Source organism: Rhipicephalus microplus, chromosome X, assembly GCF_043290135.1.
Source record: "Rhipicephalus microplus isolate Deutch F79 chromosome X, USDA_Rmic, whole genome shotgun sequence".
Classification (NCBI taxonomy): domain Eukaryota; kingdom Metazoa; phylum Arthropoda; class Arachnida; order Ixodida; family Ixodidae; genus Rhipicephalus; species Rhipicephalus microplus.
The window spans coordinates 438,139,828-438,160,963 of record NC_134710.1 but is presented as its reverse complement, the minus strand read 5'-3'; the positions used below and the strand labels follow the sequence as shown (position 1 = coordinate 438,160,963).

At 44.2% G+C, this 21,136-nt stretch overlaps 1 protein-coding gene across 2 annotated transcripts; it reads right to left on the bottom strand.

The window, feature by feature from the left end:
* Positions 1–1,689: 1,689 nt before the first annotated feature.
* LOC142776596 (uncharacterized) lies at positions 1,690–13,984 on the bottom strand. 2 transcript variants are annotated; one of them, XM_075880521.1, is made up of 5 exons: positions 13,566–13,727; positions 8,551–8,613; positions 6,307–6,395; positions 2,961–3,120; positions 1,690–2,863 (listed from the first exon to the last, which is right to left on the bottom strand). In XM_075880521.1, the coding sequence occupies exons 1-5, from the start codon at positions 13,597–13,599 to the stop codon at positions 2,601–2,603; spliced, it is 609 nt and encodes a 202-aa protein (XP_075736636.1). In that variant the 5' UTR covers positions 13,600–13,727; the 3' UTR covers positions 1,690–2,600. The 2 variants fall into 2 exon arrangements, with proteins under 2 accessions (XP_075736636.1, XP_075736637.1); XM_075880522.1 differs by lacking the exon at positions 2,961–3,120 and having other exon boundaries at positions 13,566–13,984.
* Positions 13,985–21,136: the final 7,152 nt, after the last annotated feature.

Sequence of the window (21,136 nt, the reverse complement as noted above, 5' to 3'; positions counted from 1 at the left end):
AAATCACCTAGAACGCGGCCAATCCCCTGCATTGGGGGGAGCCATGAGAAAAGTAGAAGAAAAAGAAGACTGCTTGCTCGGACGGTGGATCACTTAACGGGTCGTCTATGTCACTTCCAAGACCAGATAGACTCATTGACTCTAGTGACCAAGAGCAGACCCCCGTTCTGGCCACCGGGTTGCTCCAACCTCGGCGCAGTGTCGCCTGTGAGCTATTGCCAGAGCTTCTTGGCCCAACGCCAATGGTTGTATCGATGTCCCAGAAAAACCCACATAGCCATCCACACGTCGACGGCAGATGCTGTGGAGGGGCGACGTCGTGGCTGCCTCGAAACCCAAGGCGACCTCAAAACCTGGGGCACCCAGAGGCTGGGACCTAAATTGGTCTCGAGCATGGAGATCAAACCCGCTACTGGCGTTGACATTGCGGACGGAGAGGTGGCCGTGATCAGGCATCGTCGTCACGTTACCGCGACAAATACGCGATGTCTTTTCGACGCGGATCCCGTCAAGTTGAAAGAGGAAGCGCGAAGACGGTGCTGGTCAAGTGTAGAGCTCCGGAACTTGCCAACGCGCCGTCAACACCGAAGAATGCGAGCATACGAGCTGCACGGATTGGCACCGATATTGCTCAACGACGTCAACATAACGTTGAAACAAGAAGGCACAGACAGCAAGGATCGCCCTCGTAAGGGCAAAGCACGAGAAACGGTGACCCAGAAAAATCAACTTTACCTGTCCAGCACTCGACCCCGCAGGGACATCGTAGGCTATCGATGTACCAAGCATGTGGAAGGCTTTCCTAGATTGAATATCAGATTTTTTTATAACGGAAGCGAACATCTCTATGTCTGTTTTCTTTGGTGTAAAAGTGCCCGATTTAAGAATGAACGCTTTTGTGCATGCAAGCCGTGATTTTGAGGATGCAGACATAATTTTTTTTGTTCTTGGAAAAAGTATTAACCTCACTATATAGCAAGTTGTGCATTGATTCTCCTTAATAGCAGTGACAAAAGACAGGTAACCTAAACTGGGTAAATAAAAAGGGAATTCACTTGGGGCCATCACTTCGAAATGCTGACCTCCATACCACTTGGCCCCGCCACGGTGTTCTAGTGGCTAAGGTGCTCGGCTGCTGACCCACAGCTCGCGGGATCTAATACCGGCTTTGTCGGCTGCATTTCTGAAAGAGGCGGAAATGGTGTAGGCCCGTGTACTCAGATTTGGGTGCACGTTAAAGAACACAAGGCGGTCGAAATTTCCGGAGCCTCTACTACGCCGTCTGTCATATACATATGGTGTTTTTTGGACGTTAAGCCCGTCAAATCAAATCAAATCCATACCACTTGAGTCGTAGAAGTTACTGCACCAAGAATACAATTAGCTCGTACGCTGCAGACACAGCCGGTACTTCTTTTAAGAAATGGTTTTCAAACGTAAACAAGTGAAATCTGATCTCTGTTCGCGTGAGAACAATAATGATTGTCGTATAACGCAACCTTCAGGCTAGTTGGGCTAATCAGCAAATTCTTTTAGGACAAATTTGTTTAGCCACGTGCCCAACACATCAGTTATATGGCCTTTAATTATTCGGCCCTGACGTGCCTATGAACAGCCTAATGATAAGCTCTTTTTTCATTGTACACGAGTTCCATCCCAGGCAGCACGCCGCCGTTGACCAATCTTGGACCAACATCGGCTAACATCGGCACCGACGTCGGGCCGACGTCGGAAGCGCCACTTCTTCCAATGTCGGGCCGACGTTCAAGCCAATGATGGGCCGACGTTTTGCCGATGTTTTAGCCAGTATGCAACCAACATTGGGCCGACGAAGGCCCATCGTATTGTCGACAAAGGTGCCAATGTTCCGCCTACATTGGGCCATATTTCAGCCAATATATTGCCATTTTTACGCCAATGTTTGCTGCACGACGAATATTGGCTACCGATGTACGACCGACATTGGACCAATCCAGGGCCACATTGCAGCCAATCAAATGCCGTTATTACACCGATGTTTCCTGCACGACGAATATTGGCTACTGATTGGCTTGCCATTATGTAACCATTATTAGTAGGAAATTTTTCTTACCGGAAGATTTAAACAATATGCCTCGATGACCCGCTCTTGTAGCTTTGCAGCCCTGTATACTTGGGGCAACAGAAAATTGAATGCTGAGAACTGAAAGCAGTTGCTCGATCTATTTCATCTTTTATACCTCATTCCCTTTGCTAACACTAGAAGTGTAGTTTATTTTTTTACCAATCCATCTTTAGAAATAGCGAGTGCTTTATTTGGTACTGGTATTTGGTACAGCAGATCGAAAAAAGTCGTTAGGAAGTAAATGCTGAAAGCGTATGTCCCCCACATGCAATCTCCACATATGTCCCCCACATGATAATCGAGAATATTCGTACAGTTTAGAGCATTTTTTTGTAACAAAAACATGGTGATTGTGCTTCCCAATCAGCATAAGCTAGCCGAATAGTACACCACCGACAGTCTACAGACCATTCATTCTTTGTTTTTTTTATTTATTTGGTACAAAAAAAAATGTATACATTGAAATATATATATACACAACTAAAAAAGGCCCGCTCTACTGCAGGTCAGGTTGCGTTGGGGGCACAGGGGCAGTGGTGCTGTCAAGGCCCTGGCTGCTGTGGCTGGGCAGGAAGCCAGCTGCCGTGAGCAGCCGATAATCTGCACTCTGAGAGTGGGGATCATCGCGCTGCTCCACAACAAATGCTTCTCTGAAGTGCCGCTTCCTGCCCCCACAGCGATCACCAGACCCTGGAAGCCACCTCTTAATAAAGTTGAGGGCCTCCGCCTGGTCGCACCCTGCTTTTTGGCAGATGACATCTGCATACAAGAACAGAAATACCATAGTACACATGAAGCACTGCAGTACAGAAAATACACAAGGGTACACACACATAAAACAATGAACAAGTCTAACCTGTCACTAATCTACAGAGCCTCAGGTTCACAAAGGCCCTTTTCCCTTTTCTGCCATGAAGGCTGTACAGCACTTGCACGTCATGTGCCAATACAGCCTTCATACCATTCACACCAATTTCTCGGAGGCCACGTCCCCCAATCTGCAGGAGGTGCTTGCACTGTAAAAAAATGCAAGAAGCATAGACGGGGTAAACGCAACAGCACATCGAAATGTTTTCATGATAAAAATCTGCAAGAAGAGGACACTGAAAACAACAACTTGAATTTTTGGGCATCACAACATTTCATTGTTTTTTTACGCTAACTTCAACTCACTTGACCTAAAATGGTTTCCACATCAGCCCTCTCACACTCAGTGTGAGAACCTTTTAGAGTCCTTCTCTGAATGCAGTTTCGCTGTTATGAAATCAAATACAACACTGTTATAACCCTTAATAAATATTGATTCTAACTATGAAATAGTATAATTACTTTGTACAGTGCTCAAATTCCAATACACGTTTCTTCGAGGTTACAATGTCTTTGCCTGAATGTTGACCAGGAGTAGCTTCTACAGGTGAAAAACGATAAAATATGTGGAATTCAAAAAGAAGCTGGACATGTTTTTAATCAATGCATTGTAAGCAGAGCACAACAAGATAAATGAACATGATCAAGGCGTACTAAGAGGCAACCTTAGAGCGACCAAATCTTGGTCATAGATGAAACTGATAGAAAAATAAAGGTCGCACTAGATGGTCGCACTAGATGGTCGCACTAGATGGTCGCACCATTTGCTGTTTATATTTTTCTATGATAGCCAACAAAGAGGCATGTCGCTATAGAAATCTCACCACAATAGGTGCATTTTTCTTCACCCTGCGAAATTGGGTGCATGTTAGATTTTTAAAAAAGTAAGAAATCGGCTAACACAAGGCAGGGTGAACTGTAGCCCAAAGTAGAGAGAGCCGCAGCGGGCACGAAATAGGGTGATAAATGAACAAAATTACTGAATGTCTGTTTTAAGCAGGCTATTGCTAGTCACTGCCCATCAAACACACGATGCCGCCTACATCGTCTGCTAGCTTAGGACAGTTCACTCGGACTTCACAGACTATAGTAAATACAGTCGAATCTCATTAATTCCAACACACTTAATTCGAACTGACGCTGTGGTCCTATCAAAGCTATACCGCGCTCCGAAAATGCTCTCAGCACCCCGCCCAATCCTGCGGTGGCACTTCAGACACCTCATCGCTGTGCTTGAAGAAGAAAATGAAGAAAAGGAAAGAAAAGACTGCGGTGGAATGTTTGCCAAATGCCAATCTGCGACATTCCTGTGCCACGCTTCGGCTTTTTCCGTCCCTGCCACGTAGAGACCCTTTTCCTCTTAACACTGCGCACGAAGAGAAAGAGGGGAAAAAAAGCTGTCGCAGAGAGTTGGCTTTCTCTCATGCCGATCTGCAACGCGCCGGTGTCACGCTTCCCTGTTTTTCGTTCCTGCTATGTAGAGACTCTTCTCCTTTCAACACCGCGCATGAAGAGAGAAAAAAAAAAGCTGCCGCGGAGTGTTTCTTTCTCGAATGCCGATCTGCTTTTCTCCAGGTGGAGACGCTCCTCCTTTCTCATCATGTGCTGGCCACGCTCCGGCTGCAGTGCAGATGGTAACAGTGGAAACACAGTTGTCTTCGAAGAGTGTCAGCACTGGACATTGCCGCGCGCAACTTCTTTTGCCAGGAGAATACTGAAGCCGAAGTGCAAATGCTTTGAAAACTGCACGCAAAACTTGTTGACTCGTTGCAAGGCCAACGTGTACAGACATGTATTGACTACTTTAATTAATGACGGATGTCCTGTAATTTGTAAATAAAACTTCTCCATGCACATGCATCACTGCATGGTGAGCCCTCCGCTCGTTTACCGTATTTACTCTATTCTACCGCGCCCTCGACGGTAACGCGCGCCCAGTTTCCACGTCAAAAAAAAAAAAAAAACTAAGACATCGGTTGCAACGCGCACTCTTTTTTCTCGTTGGCCCGCTTCATCACACCACTCGGGAAAACGACTCTTTTTGAGAGCGTCTTCCGTTTAAATATGAAGTACGGGGGGAGGTTATGCCTATCTGACGTGCAACGGAGCATTGCTGTCACTCTAGTTTTACCGTGGCCCGATGTCAGTACACAAACTTGCTTCGCCCCATTCTCCTAAACGGTTGTGGTGCTAGGCATGTCGAAGTAAAGAGGCGTGTGATCGGCATTCCCGATTCGCCCAAGCAGGTAGCCGTTGCTGTGCCGCAAGTTTAGGAGGAACCTCTGAAGACTCTGAAGCTTTTCTTCGTACTCCTCCGGCAACTTCCGGCATATGCCCGTTCGCCTTCGGAGGGAAAAGCCTTTTCTCTTCATAAAGTTCGTTAGCCAGCACCTGCTCGCTTTAAAATGGCTCTGCATTAGCCCTTTTTCTAAGGCTAACTGCATAGCCTGCACTTGGAGCAGTTCTGTCGTCACGGGCCGCTGTGCCGCTCACTGCTTAATCACATACTCGCCGAGCAGCTCTTCAATTTGTGGAAACTGACCCTGCTGTGGTCCACTGAAGCCTTTGCGTGAATCTTTGCTGTCGACAATATTCTGCTTTTGTTTCCGCCAGTCCCGCACGCACGTTTCGGGAACTCCGAATGACCGCGATGCGGCCCGATTTCTGTCCGTTCCGGCACACGCGACGACTTTTCTTTTAGAAGCAGCATTGTGGTGCACTCGTCGAGTTTTTGGAGTCGGCCCTACCATGCCGACGATGCTAATGTACTACAAGATGACGAACTCCTCAACGCACGTATGAAGTGCCGCGCATGGGAAACACATAGGCAGAAATTACCGACGCGCCATGCCGACGCACGTAGGGGGCGGCCATTTTGTAAGTGGCGATGGCAATAGAATGACCATATTCTTTTTTTTTTCGTACTCGATTCTAACGCGCATGCGATTTATGAACTCTCTTAACCGGAAAAAAGGTGCGTGTTAGATTCAAGTAATTACGGTAACTTTCATTATTTTGAACTTCTTTTAATTTGAACAAATTTTCTGGCCTCTTTGAGTACGAATTATTCATATTCGACTGTAGTACAGTGGCTCATGAGATAACCTGACTAGTTTGTTTCCCGAAACACAGTATCTTAAAGCAGTACTAAATTTCTGCATGTTACATAGGCATATTAAAATTCAAGAAATATACACCAAAGCCGCAGCCACAGCTTCACTCTGCACAGCTGCTTCTGCTGCCTCCACTTCTCCAATTGTACCAGCAGGCAGCCGGGGAAGGTCAGAAGGGCGCTGTGCTGGCTGGGCGTGCTGAGGCACGGACAAGAGCTGTACCTCGTGCTTCAGCTGTCGCACCTCCTGCAGAACCTCTCTTTGTTGCTGCCGGATGCCAAGTTGGATCCGCAGGATCCGTAGCAATAGAGCTGAAACATACAAGAGTACATACCATATTTACTCGCACAATTTACATCCTCACATAATTTGCTCACCAGTATAATTAGCCAGCCTGCTTTACTATAAGAAACTTTTTGCTCGCATACTTTGCCCTCCCCAACCAGCCCGAGCCACCTTGCCAGCACACACACAGACACATTTGACTTCATGATGCTCTGGTCAGGCACATCTCTTGTCGAGCAGGCGAGTGCAGTCTTACACAAAATGGACTGAGTGCAAGGTCCCTTCTTCCATGAACTTTTATGCTTTCCCTAGAATATCGAACTTGAAAACCGAAACCTGTTTATGTGTAGTCCGAAATGCCTAAAGGTTTGCCTCCTATCTTCCCACCTCTTCCACGGCAAGAATGTATTCCCGAGACACAGCACAGATGTTGAACGCGTGCAAGGACCTGTCACATCAACTAGATGAGGCAGGTTTTCGCACTCATTTTTGTTTTTTTTTCCGGTTTCGCCATCTGGCCATTGCGTTTTTACCGTTCCTTGTGATAGGCTACAATAATTATATACGAGGCAGATTGCTGTTATAAAGCTTACCGAAGAAAACTGAAACCGTGCTACCGCAAAGCACATCAGCGTGGAGTTCTTCGACATGCAATATTCAGTATGGGAGCCAGCAGAAGAGTGCGTTGAATAAGACTTAGCATAGAAGCTTGGGTGTGTTGGTTAGATATCGGAGGGAACACAACGCAATAGAAGACTGGGACAAGGAATGGACACACACACACATGAAGGGCGACACACACAGCATTGTGTTGGCATCACGCTTCCTTGTCTGCATCTTACTTTACGTTGGGTTCCCGACAATTATTGGAGAGTACTTATGTTCTCCGGTATAACCCTGTCGTGGGAACTGGTTTTTGTGAGCAATGTTCGGAAGAACTTCAAGAAAATGGGGGCATTTGAACAGGCTTAGCAAACAAATGACAATCCGCTTTGAGACAGCTGTGACAGCGCCTGCAACATATATTCCCAGTTGAGCTTTTAGGCCAGCGGTTCCTACTAGCTTCGCACATAACCGGATTGACAAAAAAAGTACACATAATATGCGAGTATATACCGCATTTGCCTCTGTAGCTTTGATGAACCAGGCAGATACACAAATTTATCCAAAACTCCATTGATTCTGTTGCAAAATTATTCAACAAACAAATTGCGATTTTATCCATGTTACTATACGATTGTGGCACTTTACCACTGCAGCTTTCCAGGAGGCACACATAGTGCAGCGTTAGTTCACCACTCGCAGTTAATTGTATGCAGTAGGTTGCTCACAGCAACTGACTGCATGCAATGGTGAACATCTTGTATGCTTGCACCGCTGTTTCAGCATGCTGGCTGCTTCCCATACGCCTATCAATTGATGTTCACAAAATTGGGAAGATGAAGAAAGACTACACAGTGCCCTCTGGCCACCCTATACTCCAAACCTCCAGCCAACAAACAAACAAAAGAAACAGAAGTATGCAAATGAATATTATTCCTAATGCAGCTAGAATGGAGTGTAGTTTTCATTAATTCTGTGTGTTAAGTCAATATGGAGTGAGTTAACTCCATAAAGTAGCTTTTCTCATAACAGTGTTCACTCTATTGTAACACAAGGAGTGACTTCATAGCATCTAGAAGGAAAAATAGAATCTTCAGTATTTGATTGAAATGTGAGGCTCTACCTTAAAACAACAATAATCTGGAAAAAGAACTCATTACATTCGAAAAAAAAGGTAGCAAAGTTGATCCCCTTTACAAGAGACATTGATGTAACAGACAAACGGGGATAAGAGGCACCAGTGTGCAGGCTGACATTTGGCCCATCATGCATAAGGCACTCCGCAGATGCGCCTGTGCAGCCGGGAGCCCTGCAGTCAAGCATGCTGAGCAAGACTGTTGACCACTGTACAATGACACATTGCCACAAATTTTCAAAACTTCATTTCACAAACTTCTGCAAAAGCTTCTTACACTCTTGCATAATTTTTGCGCAAGCTTCTCTCATTCTTGCGTGATTTTCGTCAGAACACATAAGTGTTGGAAGTTGTATGTCCCCAAAAACATGCACAATACAAATAGCATACTTTAAAGTCTATCACTTAATACGTGCATAGTGTAACAATGAAAGGAAACTCACGCATGGTTTGCTCCGAGCCTTCCCCGTGCGGTGCCTCCTTGAGCCTTGGAGAGCACTGTACAGCTAGAGCGAAGTAGCATCAATCCAGTGTTAATGGCAGGTTAACAAGACAAGAAAACTAACCCCCATATTCATAAACGCTCCCCGACTCGACTTTCACCCTTCACTTGACAGAGTTGAGCACTGTGCCGCTGCTCGTTTGAAAGCGACGCTGTGCTACTCAAGAATCAGAGCAGATTATTGCTGACATGCAGCGACTTTCTCTGCTTAGAGACGGCGCTCCCATCAGCCATCTCAAGTGAAGGTGAAGCGTTGAGTGGAGGGACGTTCTAGAATACGGGGGTAAAATTGGTTGCAAGAACACTACAATAGACACACTCAATTTTTACACTTCATCTATATTGTACAGCCACACACATTCTGCATCCTTATAATGCAACATATACATACAGGCTTATAAAGTGAACACTGTAGGCTGCTCAAATAACACCTACACAAAAAATTACCCAAACGTGGCCATGCGCAAAGTACTTTTATTTGAAACTTACAAAACATTTGCGGTGATTGAGAATAAATAAGACAGGTTACGCTTGGAGGCACATGAGACCTTCGCAGCTTTCATAAAGTACAAAATACAATATGGTATGTGTGTGTGTATGTACGCATGAAGCTTCAGCCTTTACATACGGTTTCTTGAAAGAATCGACTATGAATTTTATGGCACCTGTGTCCTTAAGCGCAATTGAAAGCCTGCTGATCAGTGAGTGTAATTGTGGAATAGTTACATGGAAAAATGGCGTGAAACACCTAAAATCACATTTTTGTAGCTAGGAAATATGCAGCTGTGTATACACAACACATGCTGCAAACAGTGGGAGGTGACCACAAGAGTGATTTGAGTGTAAGCGGCAGTATTCCGCATTCATGCACCCCGCCATTTTCAACTGTTGCCCAAAAGCAGCACCAGTTCAGCTTGCTAATTTTTTTTTTACATCATAAACAGCACGGAATACAGCGAGGATGAAAACAACATATGCAATTAAATTTTGAGCACTATTTATGGTGCGCATGATTGATTGATTGATATGTGGGGCTTAACGGCCCAAAACCACTATATGATTATGAGAGACGCCGTAGTGGAGGGCTCCGGAAATTTAGACCACCTGGGGTTCTTTAACGTGCACCTAAATCTGAGCACACGGGCCTACAACATTTCCGCCTCCATCGAAAATGCAGCCGCCGCAGCCGGGATTCGAACCCGCGCCCTACGGGTCAGCAGCCGAGTACCTTAGCCACTAGACCACCGCGGCAAGGATGGTGCGCATGAAAAAAAAATAGGCCTTTGTACAACAACGAATTCATAATTTGCCTTCACGGACCTTCTGTTAGGCTGCACCATATACAGATTTTTCGTGGCTTTCAAAAGAGATTTGAAAAAAAATCATAACCGTGTTTACTCTCGTCGTGAGCGCACTAAGTCACCCCCATTTCAGTCGCCAAAATTTTGAATTTTTTTTCTTCCACTTATTAGACACACATCCTACGTTCATCCACTGCAGTCCCACAGTTCCCCCCCCCCCCCTTGCCGCCTTCGCTCGCTGCCACGTGCCATTTTATTTTTGTTTCTACTTGTTCACGGCACGTCCCATGTCTTTCTTAATTATCTGTTGTAACATATGTGGCATTATCTTGTTCCCGAGGTGCCACAGGTGCTCTGCTATGTAGATGCACCATTATACTAGTATTTTTGATCAACTGTGCATTTCTGATGTTTACCTTGCAAGTACGTAAAACGGGCATGCTTCTTGATCTACGATACACATGTGGCTTGTCTCACTTTGAAGGCAAAGTTAGCATACAATGGTGTAAATGCTTAAAATTTGAAATATTGAGGCAGCAGCACACCGGAGATGATCATATGGTAAAAAAACGAGTGCTGCCTTATTACTGGCAAGTTGTCACTTATATGTACAAATAAATTTTGCGAGCTAAAAAAAGTACAAAAGCACAGCGAGGCTATGATGTGGATCAACCTGTGGATTCGCTCCATTTATCACGCCATATGATGAAGCTTCCTTAGGTAAAACTGCCCAGATAAAAAAAAAGTTTGCTGTCCAATACAGCAACTATACAAAGTGTGCACGTGCATCTCGCAGCGCCTTTTCGTCACTTCCGAAATGCGCCACCAACATGCCCGGGCACCAACCGAATCTATCGCCTACAACTGCCATGTTGTCTCCTTGTGCTTGCAACCGTTTAGTTTTGCCTCACGATGCAAGTTTGAGAAATTATGAGCTGCTAGTGAGGCAAGTTGATTTAGTAGTCCACGCAGAGGGAGCAGAGCTTAGGGTGTTTCTTCGCTGAAAGTTATAACCTAAAATTGAGAACGCACATTCCGATTTTCCTAAAAGTACCAGCGTACTTGGCTGGTGCAGCTTAACAAAAGCTACTTGAAGAAACTTTGCAATATTTGCATCTTCAGGTGCAACTTCATTACGGGTAAGTGCCATAGCCAAGTATTTACCTGCAAACAGATATAGCTTACCAAGATACTGTACATACAAACATGTCCGCAGTTAAAATCATGATGGCGAGGAAGGCGGTTAAAACCGTGATGGCGATCGCGGAGATTTGGTATTGCATTGAAAGAAACTATAAAGAATGGGAAACAATATTAGTTCACTTTGAAGTGTAGCCAATCGGTTCAAGTTGGCCGTCAGGTTTTTTTTAATTAGTCAATTAATTCTATACACGGTCTGTATCATGTTCAGTGACTCCACTGTACACTACCGTACAACAAAAGCAAAATACAAAGTGAAAAGTGTGTTAAAGCATACGCGAAAAATGAAATGATGACTGGCATTACCGCGGCACACACCACGCAAAGTCGCTATCTGCCTTGTATAATGTTTTCCTCGACTATTTGCACAAATTGCAATCAAAGAGGCTCAAGCTCAACATCAGCACTGTTTAAAACACTTGGGGGGGGGGGGCATTGCTACTTTTGTGGCGTAGGCCGTGACAATATATTCATAATATTATATCTCTTGTAAACTCGCCTAGCTCTGCACGACTAGTTTTCGATGGGAGCAGCTGCGCTTCGCACATCCACTCTTAAAATTGCGGCTCGAGAGATTTTGAGCTTTCACTTGTTTTTGGGCCAGGCAATTTGTAGTGAAAGCAAGATAATAGGCCCTCATAGGTTGTGGCGGGCAGCCGGTGTACGCCGTGGCTGGTGTATGTGTCGCACATCTTGATTATCTGGTCTTGTATCGAGTGAACGAGCGAGGCCTTCCTAATCCAATGAGCTCGTTAAAGTAAGACAACAAAAAACCACAATGCTTCCACATCGTTCACAGCAACAGATGACGAGCCCCCAACAAACCGCACTGCAGCACGTGAACTGCCGTAGGTACCCAGGGAGTTACCCGGGCATGGCGGGAGAGGGCGACAACGGCAGAAGTGACATCACAAGAACACTATGTATAAAGGGGACATTTAAAGACTTTTTTCCAATTTTTAGACTTCGTGCACTGTTCTGTCACAATTTATTGCTCAGAATAGTTGTATTTTGAAAAGGGCACTAATTCATAAGCCCAATGGTTCAAGGATGGGTGCATTTAGGGGGCCCATTCTACGTTTTACTTATGCCCTTCAAGAACTTGCTTACAGGGCCAAAGTCCTGTTTCAGAAAGAACACGCTAATGCGTGGCCAGCAGTCTGTCAAGCCTTAGTGCTGGCGAGATTTGGAAATGCAGCGCATGAGCATCCTCATCTGCTACTTCTCTGCTCATGCTCTCGGGGCTTACTTGCGAGGCACGGTCCTTCGCACTTTTCGTTTTCACACTGTAAATCAACTGATACGAACTCTGCCTTCCATTATTTATTAACCAATATTTCATGGTCACGAGGACGAGCTTAAAATGTTTGCTACATCAGACCTGAACAGCATTTTGAGCCATCGAAATTTGCTAGTTGCAGCGAGCATTATGCGAAAAATATGATGTGTTTTACGGAGACAACTTGCAAAACACTGCAGCAACGATTAAAATCATGCATTTTTTGTGCTCACAGGAAATCCCTGAAGCAGGAGGCACTGGGCTAGATAAATTGCGCAGCTAAAATACGGATGCGCTTTCCAATGCTGTCATGCGTACAGGCGGAGAAATGGCAGACAAAACTGGGCGCTCCCCGATTCTATGCGCATGCGTCCCATTCACAAGCCTCGCTGCCAGTTAGCACCACATGGCTCACTGTCCATGAGCTTGCTTGATTCCTGTAACAGTGGACCATACGGTACACCTATTTAAAAACGAGGATAGAATGTATATAATGCAGCATCTGATGAAGCCATGATGATGTGTTGCTGATGAAATCTGGAACTCTAGTTAGTGCCCTTATTGTTAAACAGCCGACCAACTAGCAAAAAGATTTGCAACTGAAATGATGGCATCTACACCTGCCCTTAAAGGGACACTGAACAAAGTTTTTGCCGCCGAGAATTTCAGCCAAAGGGAAAGATTGGGCCATGAAATTCATAGACAATAATAATTTCAAGCAGAAACTACGAAAAAATACTGAATTTAATGAGCCTTTTACAAAATGCCGCGTCTAGCTCTTAGACACGGCGTTTTCTAAAAGGTCGCGACATTTATTTTTCAAGTTTTTTTTGTTATTCAAGACAAATCTACGGTGCATTGTTCACAGAAAACAAAATTGCCTCGATAAGATTTCTTTGCGAGCAGCTTACTAATTTTAAGGCAGGCGCGTTGATTCGTGAACTGAAGGACGCGAGTGATCGATCTTGCCTGCTAGTGGCTAGGCGACAAAGGCTTTACCTCATGTCCTGGTGTAGCTAAGTCACGCAAATGGAGCAGAAAATGTGCATTATCATTTATTTCACCTAAATATCACACGTATGTGACTTATTGCCGGTGACAGGTGATCAGGATGAAGTCGACAAGTTGCAAATCTGAACAAGAATTCACTCGAATGAAAAACCAACCTATACTCACGTGCACGGTGAAGTCGAACACGTCGTCCGTCCATGTTGTCGCTGATGCCCGAAGGAAAAGAGAGGAGGACAAGCGACGGGGTCGTCTCTTTCTATAATGTCGACGGAACTGCCAGAACGGCCAACACAAAAGGCATCGGGTTGACATTCCTCCATCTGGGCATCAGTCGCTCCACCCGGGCATGCAGCTGCTACTGGTTCTACTACTATTTTCTTCGCGACATTGCAGTGTTGCTGCCATACTCGCGAACCTTCTTAAACTAAAGCACGCAATCATGTATTATCGTGCGCCATACTAAACTTAAAAACAATGCGCCGGTACATGAGATCACGAAGCGCGGTCCACGCCATCACAAGAGCAATTAGAGAAATGAAACAAAGAAAACAAAAATGTATAAAATATTTTGTCTCAATACGATCCGCCACGGAGGAAGGGAAAAGGTTCCTTCTCCGTGCGATCCGCAATCCAGTTTCCTGCAGCGGCTTTCGGCTCTGTATGAACGGCCAAGCCAGTGCCAAGCCAAGCTTGCGTCCCTGATCAGCTGTTTGTTTCCATCGAGAATTCAACAGTGAACTGGCAATTTGTTTAGATGATATTGCTAAAGGGCTTGAAATTGAATATTTCTCTACGTACTACTGCTGTACTTTTCCTCTCTGTTTCATGATCACAGTGATGAGATTGAGGAGGTTACAATTTAGAAAACAGCAAGTGTAGCTCAAGCATAGCTAGTATCGCTGTTTCGGTAATAAAATGTTACAAAGATTTTGCCCCGCGACCTGCTTGCCGTGTTCGAGCACCCAAAAGAAATTTACGGTGCCGCGTTTGAAAGAGTTGAATAAAATTGCAATATTACGAAAGGAAGGCTCAGAAGCAACATCGCATTTTATCAGGCCTACACCTCCCACACCTAGACGAGTAAAAATCGTCGATATTATCTTGTAAAGCTGTGTATAATATTTAAAACACATTCTTTAGCCCACGATGAATTGTTCTCTCGTGTGGCTTCTCCATTTGGTACTGTCATGTTAACTTACAAAGGCAACATTCCATATTTAGTCTCTTTAGATGTTGCAAAAGCTTGACACGTGGTGGGTATGCCATACTGATAATTCTCCTCGTTATCTGGGTCCGCCTCTTTAAACAGCATCGCATTTTATTGTTCGCAATTGTGTTTGTTTTATACTGTAAGCCAGCTGTGTGATTTCATCAATATTCACGAGTGTTCCCTGACTATACAAACACGTGCGTCTTATTTGGTGCGGTGCACGTTTGTATGTAGCAAAAAATGTCATTTCGTCAGCGTGTGTCTGCATACACTTGCATGCCCTGCAGTACGTGTACATAATTAATGCAGTAAGGACTGCAATGCATAGCCTTGCATGGGACATATATTCCATGCACCCTCAGAGAAATGTTTGTTATGAGCCTACTGTTTATCATTAAATTTTTTTTTCGCTAAAGTTTCGTCTCTATATAAAGCAGCTGTATACAGGCACGAGCTTCAGTAGCTTCCTTGTTGTTCCATTTTAAATAAAAACACCAAGCCTACCCGAATCAATGATCTACTTGCTATCATTACTGTTATGTGTTCTACGATGTACACAAGGACAGTAGTATACAAAAAATAGGGAGGGAATTGAATGCCCTGCCTGCATGGCTGCGCCGTTTCACAAGATCAGGCGCTGCGCTGTGAAGCTTCCTACCGGCCTGCAGAAATTCAAGGGAGCGTACGATAGCGTGGTTCAAGAGGACTTGTGGGGAATACTAGACACACTGAGTGTAAAAGATGGAGTCACTAATCGTTTAAAGGAAATCTATAAAACTAACAAGGTAGTTAAAAAGTGAGAAAAACAGGTATCCAAGCCCACAGTGGTGAAACGTGGACTTAGACAGGCGTGCCCACTGTCCCCCTTCTTATTCATGATGTACCTACAAGGATTAGAGGCCACATTAGAGGCAAGTGGACTTGGCTTCAACCTCTCTTTAGTCAAACAAGGAAAACTCATTGATCAGGCACTACCAGCATTAATCTACGCAGATGATATAGCGCTAATGGCCGACAACAAGGAAGATTTGCAGAGGTTGATGGACATCTGCGGTAATGAGGGAGATAGGTTAGATTTTAGATTCAGTTAGGAAAAATCAGTAGTCATGATTTTTAATGATAACAAAGGTAGTGAGCTTAGAATACAGGAAGTCACGCTAGAGATAACAGATAAATACAAATAACTGGGCGTATGGATAAGCAATGGGACCGAGTACCTGAGGGAACACGAAATATGCGTGACGACTAAAGATAACAGGAATGCAGCAGTGATGAAATATAGGGCACTGTGGAATTACAATAGGTATAATCTTGTGAGAGGAATATGGAAAGGGGTCATGGTTCCTGGGCTGACGTTCGGCAACGCGGTCTTGTGCATGAGGTCAGAAGTTCAAGCAAGATTAGAAATTAGGCAACGTGAAATATGTTGGCTTGCTTTAGGAGCTCACGAGAATACACCAAACCAGGGAGTACAAGGTGATATGGGATGGACGTCATTTGATGGCAGGGAAGCTAGCAGCAAGATAAAATTTGAGAAGCGATTGAGAGAAATGGGGGAGGAGCGTTGGGCTATGAAGGTTTTCAGCTATTTGTACAAGAAGAATGTCAATACAAAATGGAGGAAGCGAACCAGGAAATTGACTGGTAAATACTTAGAAAACAGCAGGTGGCCAAACCAGAAAGAACTATCGGTTAAAAAGGAACTGCAGGAAACGGAGACTGACATGTGGAGAATTGGCATGATTAAGAAGTCCGCACTAGAGATCTATCGAACTTTTAAGCAGGAAATTGCCAAAGAAAGGATCTATGACAATACTCAGGGTAGTTCTCTACTGTTTGAGGCCAGGACAGGAGTATTGCGAACCAAGATATATCGGGCCAAATACGAAGGGGTAGACACAGTATGCATTGCGTGTGAAGAGAAAGAAAAAACTGCCGAACACTTGACAATGCTCTGTAAAGGGCTTCACCTTATAGTTCAAGATGATGGCGCAGAGTTTTTCAAAGCACTGGTGTTTAGGGACAGGGAGGGCAAAATAGACTTTAAGCGGGTAGACTTAACTAGAAGGAGGTTATCTGATTGGTGGCTAAAGTCAAGGCACGATTGAAAATTAAACCCTTCACTTCAAAGTAACAGTCCAACTTTACTATTTAAAGGAAAAAAAATCTAGTGGTTAGTTCACTAAGCATTACGGCTAGGTGGCGTTAGCCGCCGCCCGATCTAAAGGGTACAGCCACATCCATCCATCTATCCAGCCAAGAATAGGCTCTCTGGCCTCTGGCTTGTTGCTCCAGGCCTAGTCAGGTAGATTTTCTGGCCTCACCATTGAATGGTTTGCTCGGGTTGTGGCTTGCAAACATTGCGGTTTTGGGCTTCGTATCATCTTGTTCCGTCATCATGTTCTCCAAGTGGAGGACATGTCGCAGTGTGAGGAGGGAGTACGACAAGATGCTGATAGAATGAGCGATCGGTCTTACCAGGCAGGCGGTTGAGAGCGCACCGAGGCAGCTGACGCACACCAGCACTATCCGCTTCCTGTATAATACAGGCTAGGGAATTATAGAAACACAGAGCAGAAATCAACTCTTGTGCCTCTCTCAGGCACTCACAAGGCGGAACCTGCTTCGAACACTGAGGACCGAGCTAAGCAACACCATGCGTGACGATAAATCATGGTCTCCTATTGCAGTAATGGTTAAGGCACGCGTGCAACTTAAACCATTGTCACTCAAGATGAATTCACAACACCATCGAAGTGAACCCAAGGCATGTGCTGATTATTATGTACGGTACTAGCGCTAAATTCATGCAGACGTTTAGTTGGCGCTGCAGTAGGCCTAGTTGAAAGAATGGCCACAGCTACTGCTGTGATGGAGAACGGGCTCATTAACATCTTCATGTAGATTAAAACAGCTTACCCCGAAATGGCTGAGAATGTCACGCTATCCCTAGCAGTGGCACATGCACTTGCATATTTAACGATTACAGAAATGGCGTACCGATTTCCAAAGCACCTATCAATACTTTCGTCAAGGCGTAGCACCAAACACTTCATCGCACATTTTGGGAAACATTCCTTTTTCTCCCCATCTGGTGGCTAGGCATGACTACGCCCAAGAATAAGCATGTTAGTATGTATGTCGGAGGTATTTCCATCTGATCCCTGAAAAACAATTTCCCTAAACCCATGGAAAAAAAAGAAAATGGAATTCGCACCTGTCATCACATTGCACCCTATCACAGGAATGGAATCAGATTGGCCTGGCACTTAATACTCCCTTACGCTTAATCAGAGCTCTGTCTGGCACCAGCTCCAGACAAAACCATTTATAATCTCCTGTCTGGCACATCTGTTTTACTCTGCTCTCTCTCAACCAGAGTGCACCATGTACCTGTGGTTCACCCCTGGTGGATCTTTTTCACTGTTTGTGAATTGCACACAAAGCCCTTACTGGTAGATCCTATTCCCAATTCTTCACTATTCTCCCGGGAGGCCACTCTTTGGGCAGCTTACATCATGACATGTGCGTGTCATGATGTCAGTGCCGTCTTTTTCAGAGTCGGCGCCGTCTTTTCTTTCTCTTTTGCTCCTTCCCTGTCCTGTGTTTCTGGTGTTGCGCTGCAAACAAGTGAAGATGGTAAAGAACACCAGATGTTCAAAATTTGCTTCTCATTAGTATATCGTGGTTTTGGGAATTGAAACCCCAGATATATTGAATGAAGATGCATGAAAAGGGAAGGATGATATTAGAAACTGGCAAAAAAGGGATGACAGACTTCTTAAGCTATGCTGCCATTGAGATTTTCAGCTGTTCACGCAATTCTCACACGTGGCTTTGATGCAGCTATGCACATATCACACAAACATGCTGACTGTACGGTTAGTATAACTGCAACCTTCATGTACCCAGCCTTCATGTACCCTCTATGACATTTCAGAACATCTGAGTCAGTGTTAGCATCAAGTTATGTTCTTCATGCTGGGGAACCAGTGTGATGAGTTACCATTTCTACAGAATGAAGCCCTGTCTACCTGGAACAAGCTGCAATTATATAACTAAACGGCCCTTTTCAGGGCCAGTCAATCTCTGTCCGGCTTGGATGCACCAACTGATTCCCTTTATCCTCAACCCTCAATAAAACTAGCAAACGTTTGTACATGTGCAAGCAGTGTCATTCAATATCTTAGGAAATGCTTGTGAAGCAATTTCAAGGAGATTCGTTTTTCTGATCTCATAGTGAGGCATTAGGAACACCTTAGTCACACCAAATGCCATTATTCAATGAGAGGAACAAGAGAAATATTTCACTGTGAACTATGAAGTAAACAAAAAAACAAATGTTTTCAGATACTACGAGATCATTTCATAAAAATGCTCAGAAGTTGCTATGTGTGGCCACATTTAATCTGTGCAAGCATCGTGTGGTTACAAAATTCTGTACCAAACATAGGTTCAGCTTTCTGGAATAGACCGCGCTGCACAAGATAGCTCAGTGCATGCACTTCTGTACCCTGCCAGAGAATATTTTTACCACCAGTATGTTGTAACGTGAAGTGAAATGGTGATTGCATTCTAGGGCGCGTCCTGCAGGACCCCAATAAAGTTGTTTCACTTGATCGGTTGGTGTGCTGTAAGCAGAACATTTCCAAGAAAAATCGTATAGTTTGGAGGAGGACTTAAGCAAGGAAAGGTGTAGGTAAAACACTGGATTCACTTGCATTATCCTCACCAAGTATAACATTGTTTTTCTGGTGAAGCTTTGTGTCTGAACAGCGAGCAGGATCAGCTGGTAAAAACATGCAAAATAGGAAGTCTAGCACAGCAATCTGTGCAGTACTGCTCATTTCATGGAGCATTAATTTCACAGGCTTTGCTCATTGTTAGCGTTAAGCCTATATTATGTCCACTGCAGGGCGGAAGCCCAATCAATGTTCCCTGTCCTGTAAGAGCCAATTTCATATTATGGCTGATAATTTCTCGATCTCATTGGAACTAATCACCTGCCACCCTCTGCTACATTTCATGTGTCCTAATATAAATTAATTGACATTACTGACCTGTCATCCATCTTTTTTTCTCATTCCCAACTAATGCATTCATTTTTTGATAAACTCTGCTTTCTTCCCATGTCTTAATATTATGCTAGCCTTTTTTCATTTTTCTGAAACATTATCTTTGCTCAGAAGCTAGAAGTTATCAGAAAGAACATAACGACATTCTACCTCCTGAGCATATGGCATCATCAATACAAAAATGTAATGAAAGTGAGAAAACATCCTATCTATATAAGAGGCCCTAAAATACTGCAGGAGGCATCAAATAAACTGGTATTTGTATAAAGGCAGTGACAAAAACTTTGACTACTGTCACTTATTCTGATTCTTGGGACATCTTTTTTAGTACATCATAACACATAATTACACATTTACACAATTTACACAGAGGAATTGCCACCACGTGCATTGAGGCCACCCTTCAGAAGTCATGTGAGCACAAGGATGAGGTAAGCCTTAAAAACCAGATTAAAAGACCAAAGGATGCTGGATATCCCAACAGCACCATCACACCCGTGTGCTAAACACTCCTGCAGAAAGTCAAGTTAAACAAAACAGGACCAAAATAAAAACAGAATGACCAAAGATCTTTGCATGCTATACCGTACGTACATAAGGTGTTTCACAATATAAAGAAAATAGCGAGCCGATATGATTTTATCTTGTTATTTGCCATCCCTTGCAAGTTTTCAAAAGTGTGTGTACTAAAGAGCAACAGGAATAGCCATTATTTCACCCCATTCGTCACGAGAATAGGCATACTGAATGCCAATATAATGTTGTGTATGAGATACTATTGACATGTGGAAACGTAAACATAAGACAAACTAGGCAATGCCCCAATGTTTGAGCAAGACAGCATGCTTAAAATGTTAAGAATGGCTATGGTAGTCGCATGGCCATACACTGTAAAGAATGTAAGTGCAGTTGTATGTTTCATAAAACACTGTTTTTGAAAAAGCAAGAACAAGAAATGAAAGAGAGACTGTGAAAGCATTTTCTTGTCAGGAAGGCCATGGATCAGTGCATCAGTATACCTTCACTCATCCATTCGGAGAGAGAGTATTCTTTTCTCAGTTAAGATTATATTACCATGGTCTCACATGTGTCGTTGTGCATGAGCACTGTTCTTGTACTCTGTATAAAAGTGGGCGTAGTACCTTCAATAAAATTTAGTTGGCAGTCAGCGCTCTTTCCTGTTCTTTTTGTCTCTTCCTGAACTTCTCTCACTGTTACTAGAACACAACCACGATGAACCAACTTGCCCAGATTAAGCTATTCTTGACGAAAAGTCAGAGCATGAAAATACTTCAGGGGCTCAGAACCTCCTCACTACCCGTCTAGTTACGGCCCTGGTCTATGTGTTCCGAGAGTGAAGCACTAGTGGAGCTATCTAACTACCGAACGGTGAGGAGGGTTTGTGTATACTCGAGCTTGTTTCATGACATGGTGAGAGGTGGCAGGTTGTT

Bases quoted from the DNA above. Each gene is read 5' to 3' on its own strand.
- LOC142776596 (XM_075880521.1), bottom strand. From the start codon at position 13,599: ATGGACGGACGACGTGTTCGACTTCACCGTGCAC. The intron at 8,614-13,565 runs GTGAGTATAGGT...ACTTCGCTCTAG, and splicing joins TGTTCGACTTCACCGTGCAC to CTGTACAGTGCTCTCCAAGG. The intron at 6,396-8,550 runs GTGAGTTTCCTT...TGTATGTTTCAG, and splicing joins AGGCTCGGAGCAAACCATGC to CTCTATTGCTACGGATCCTG.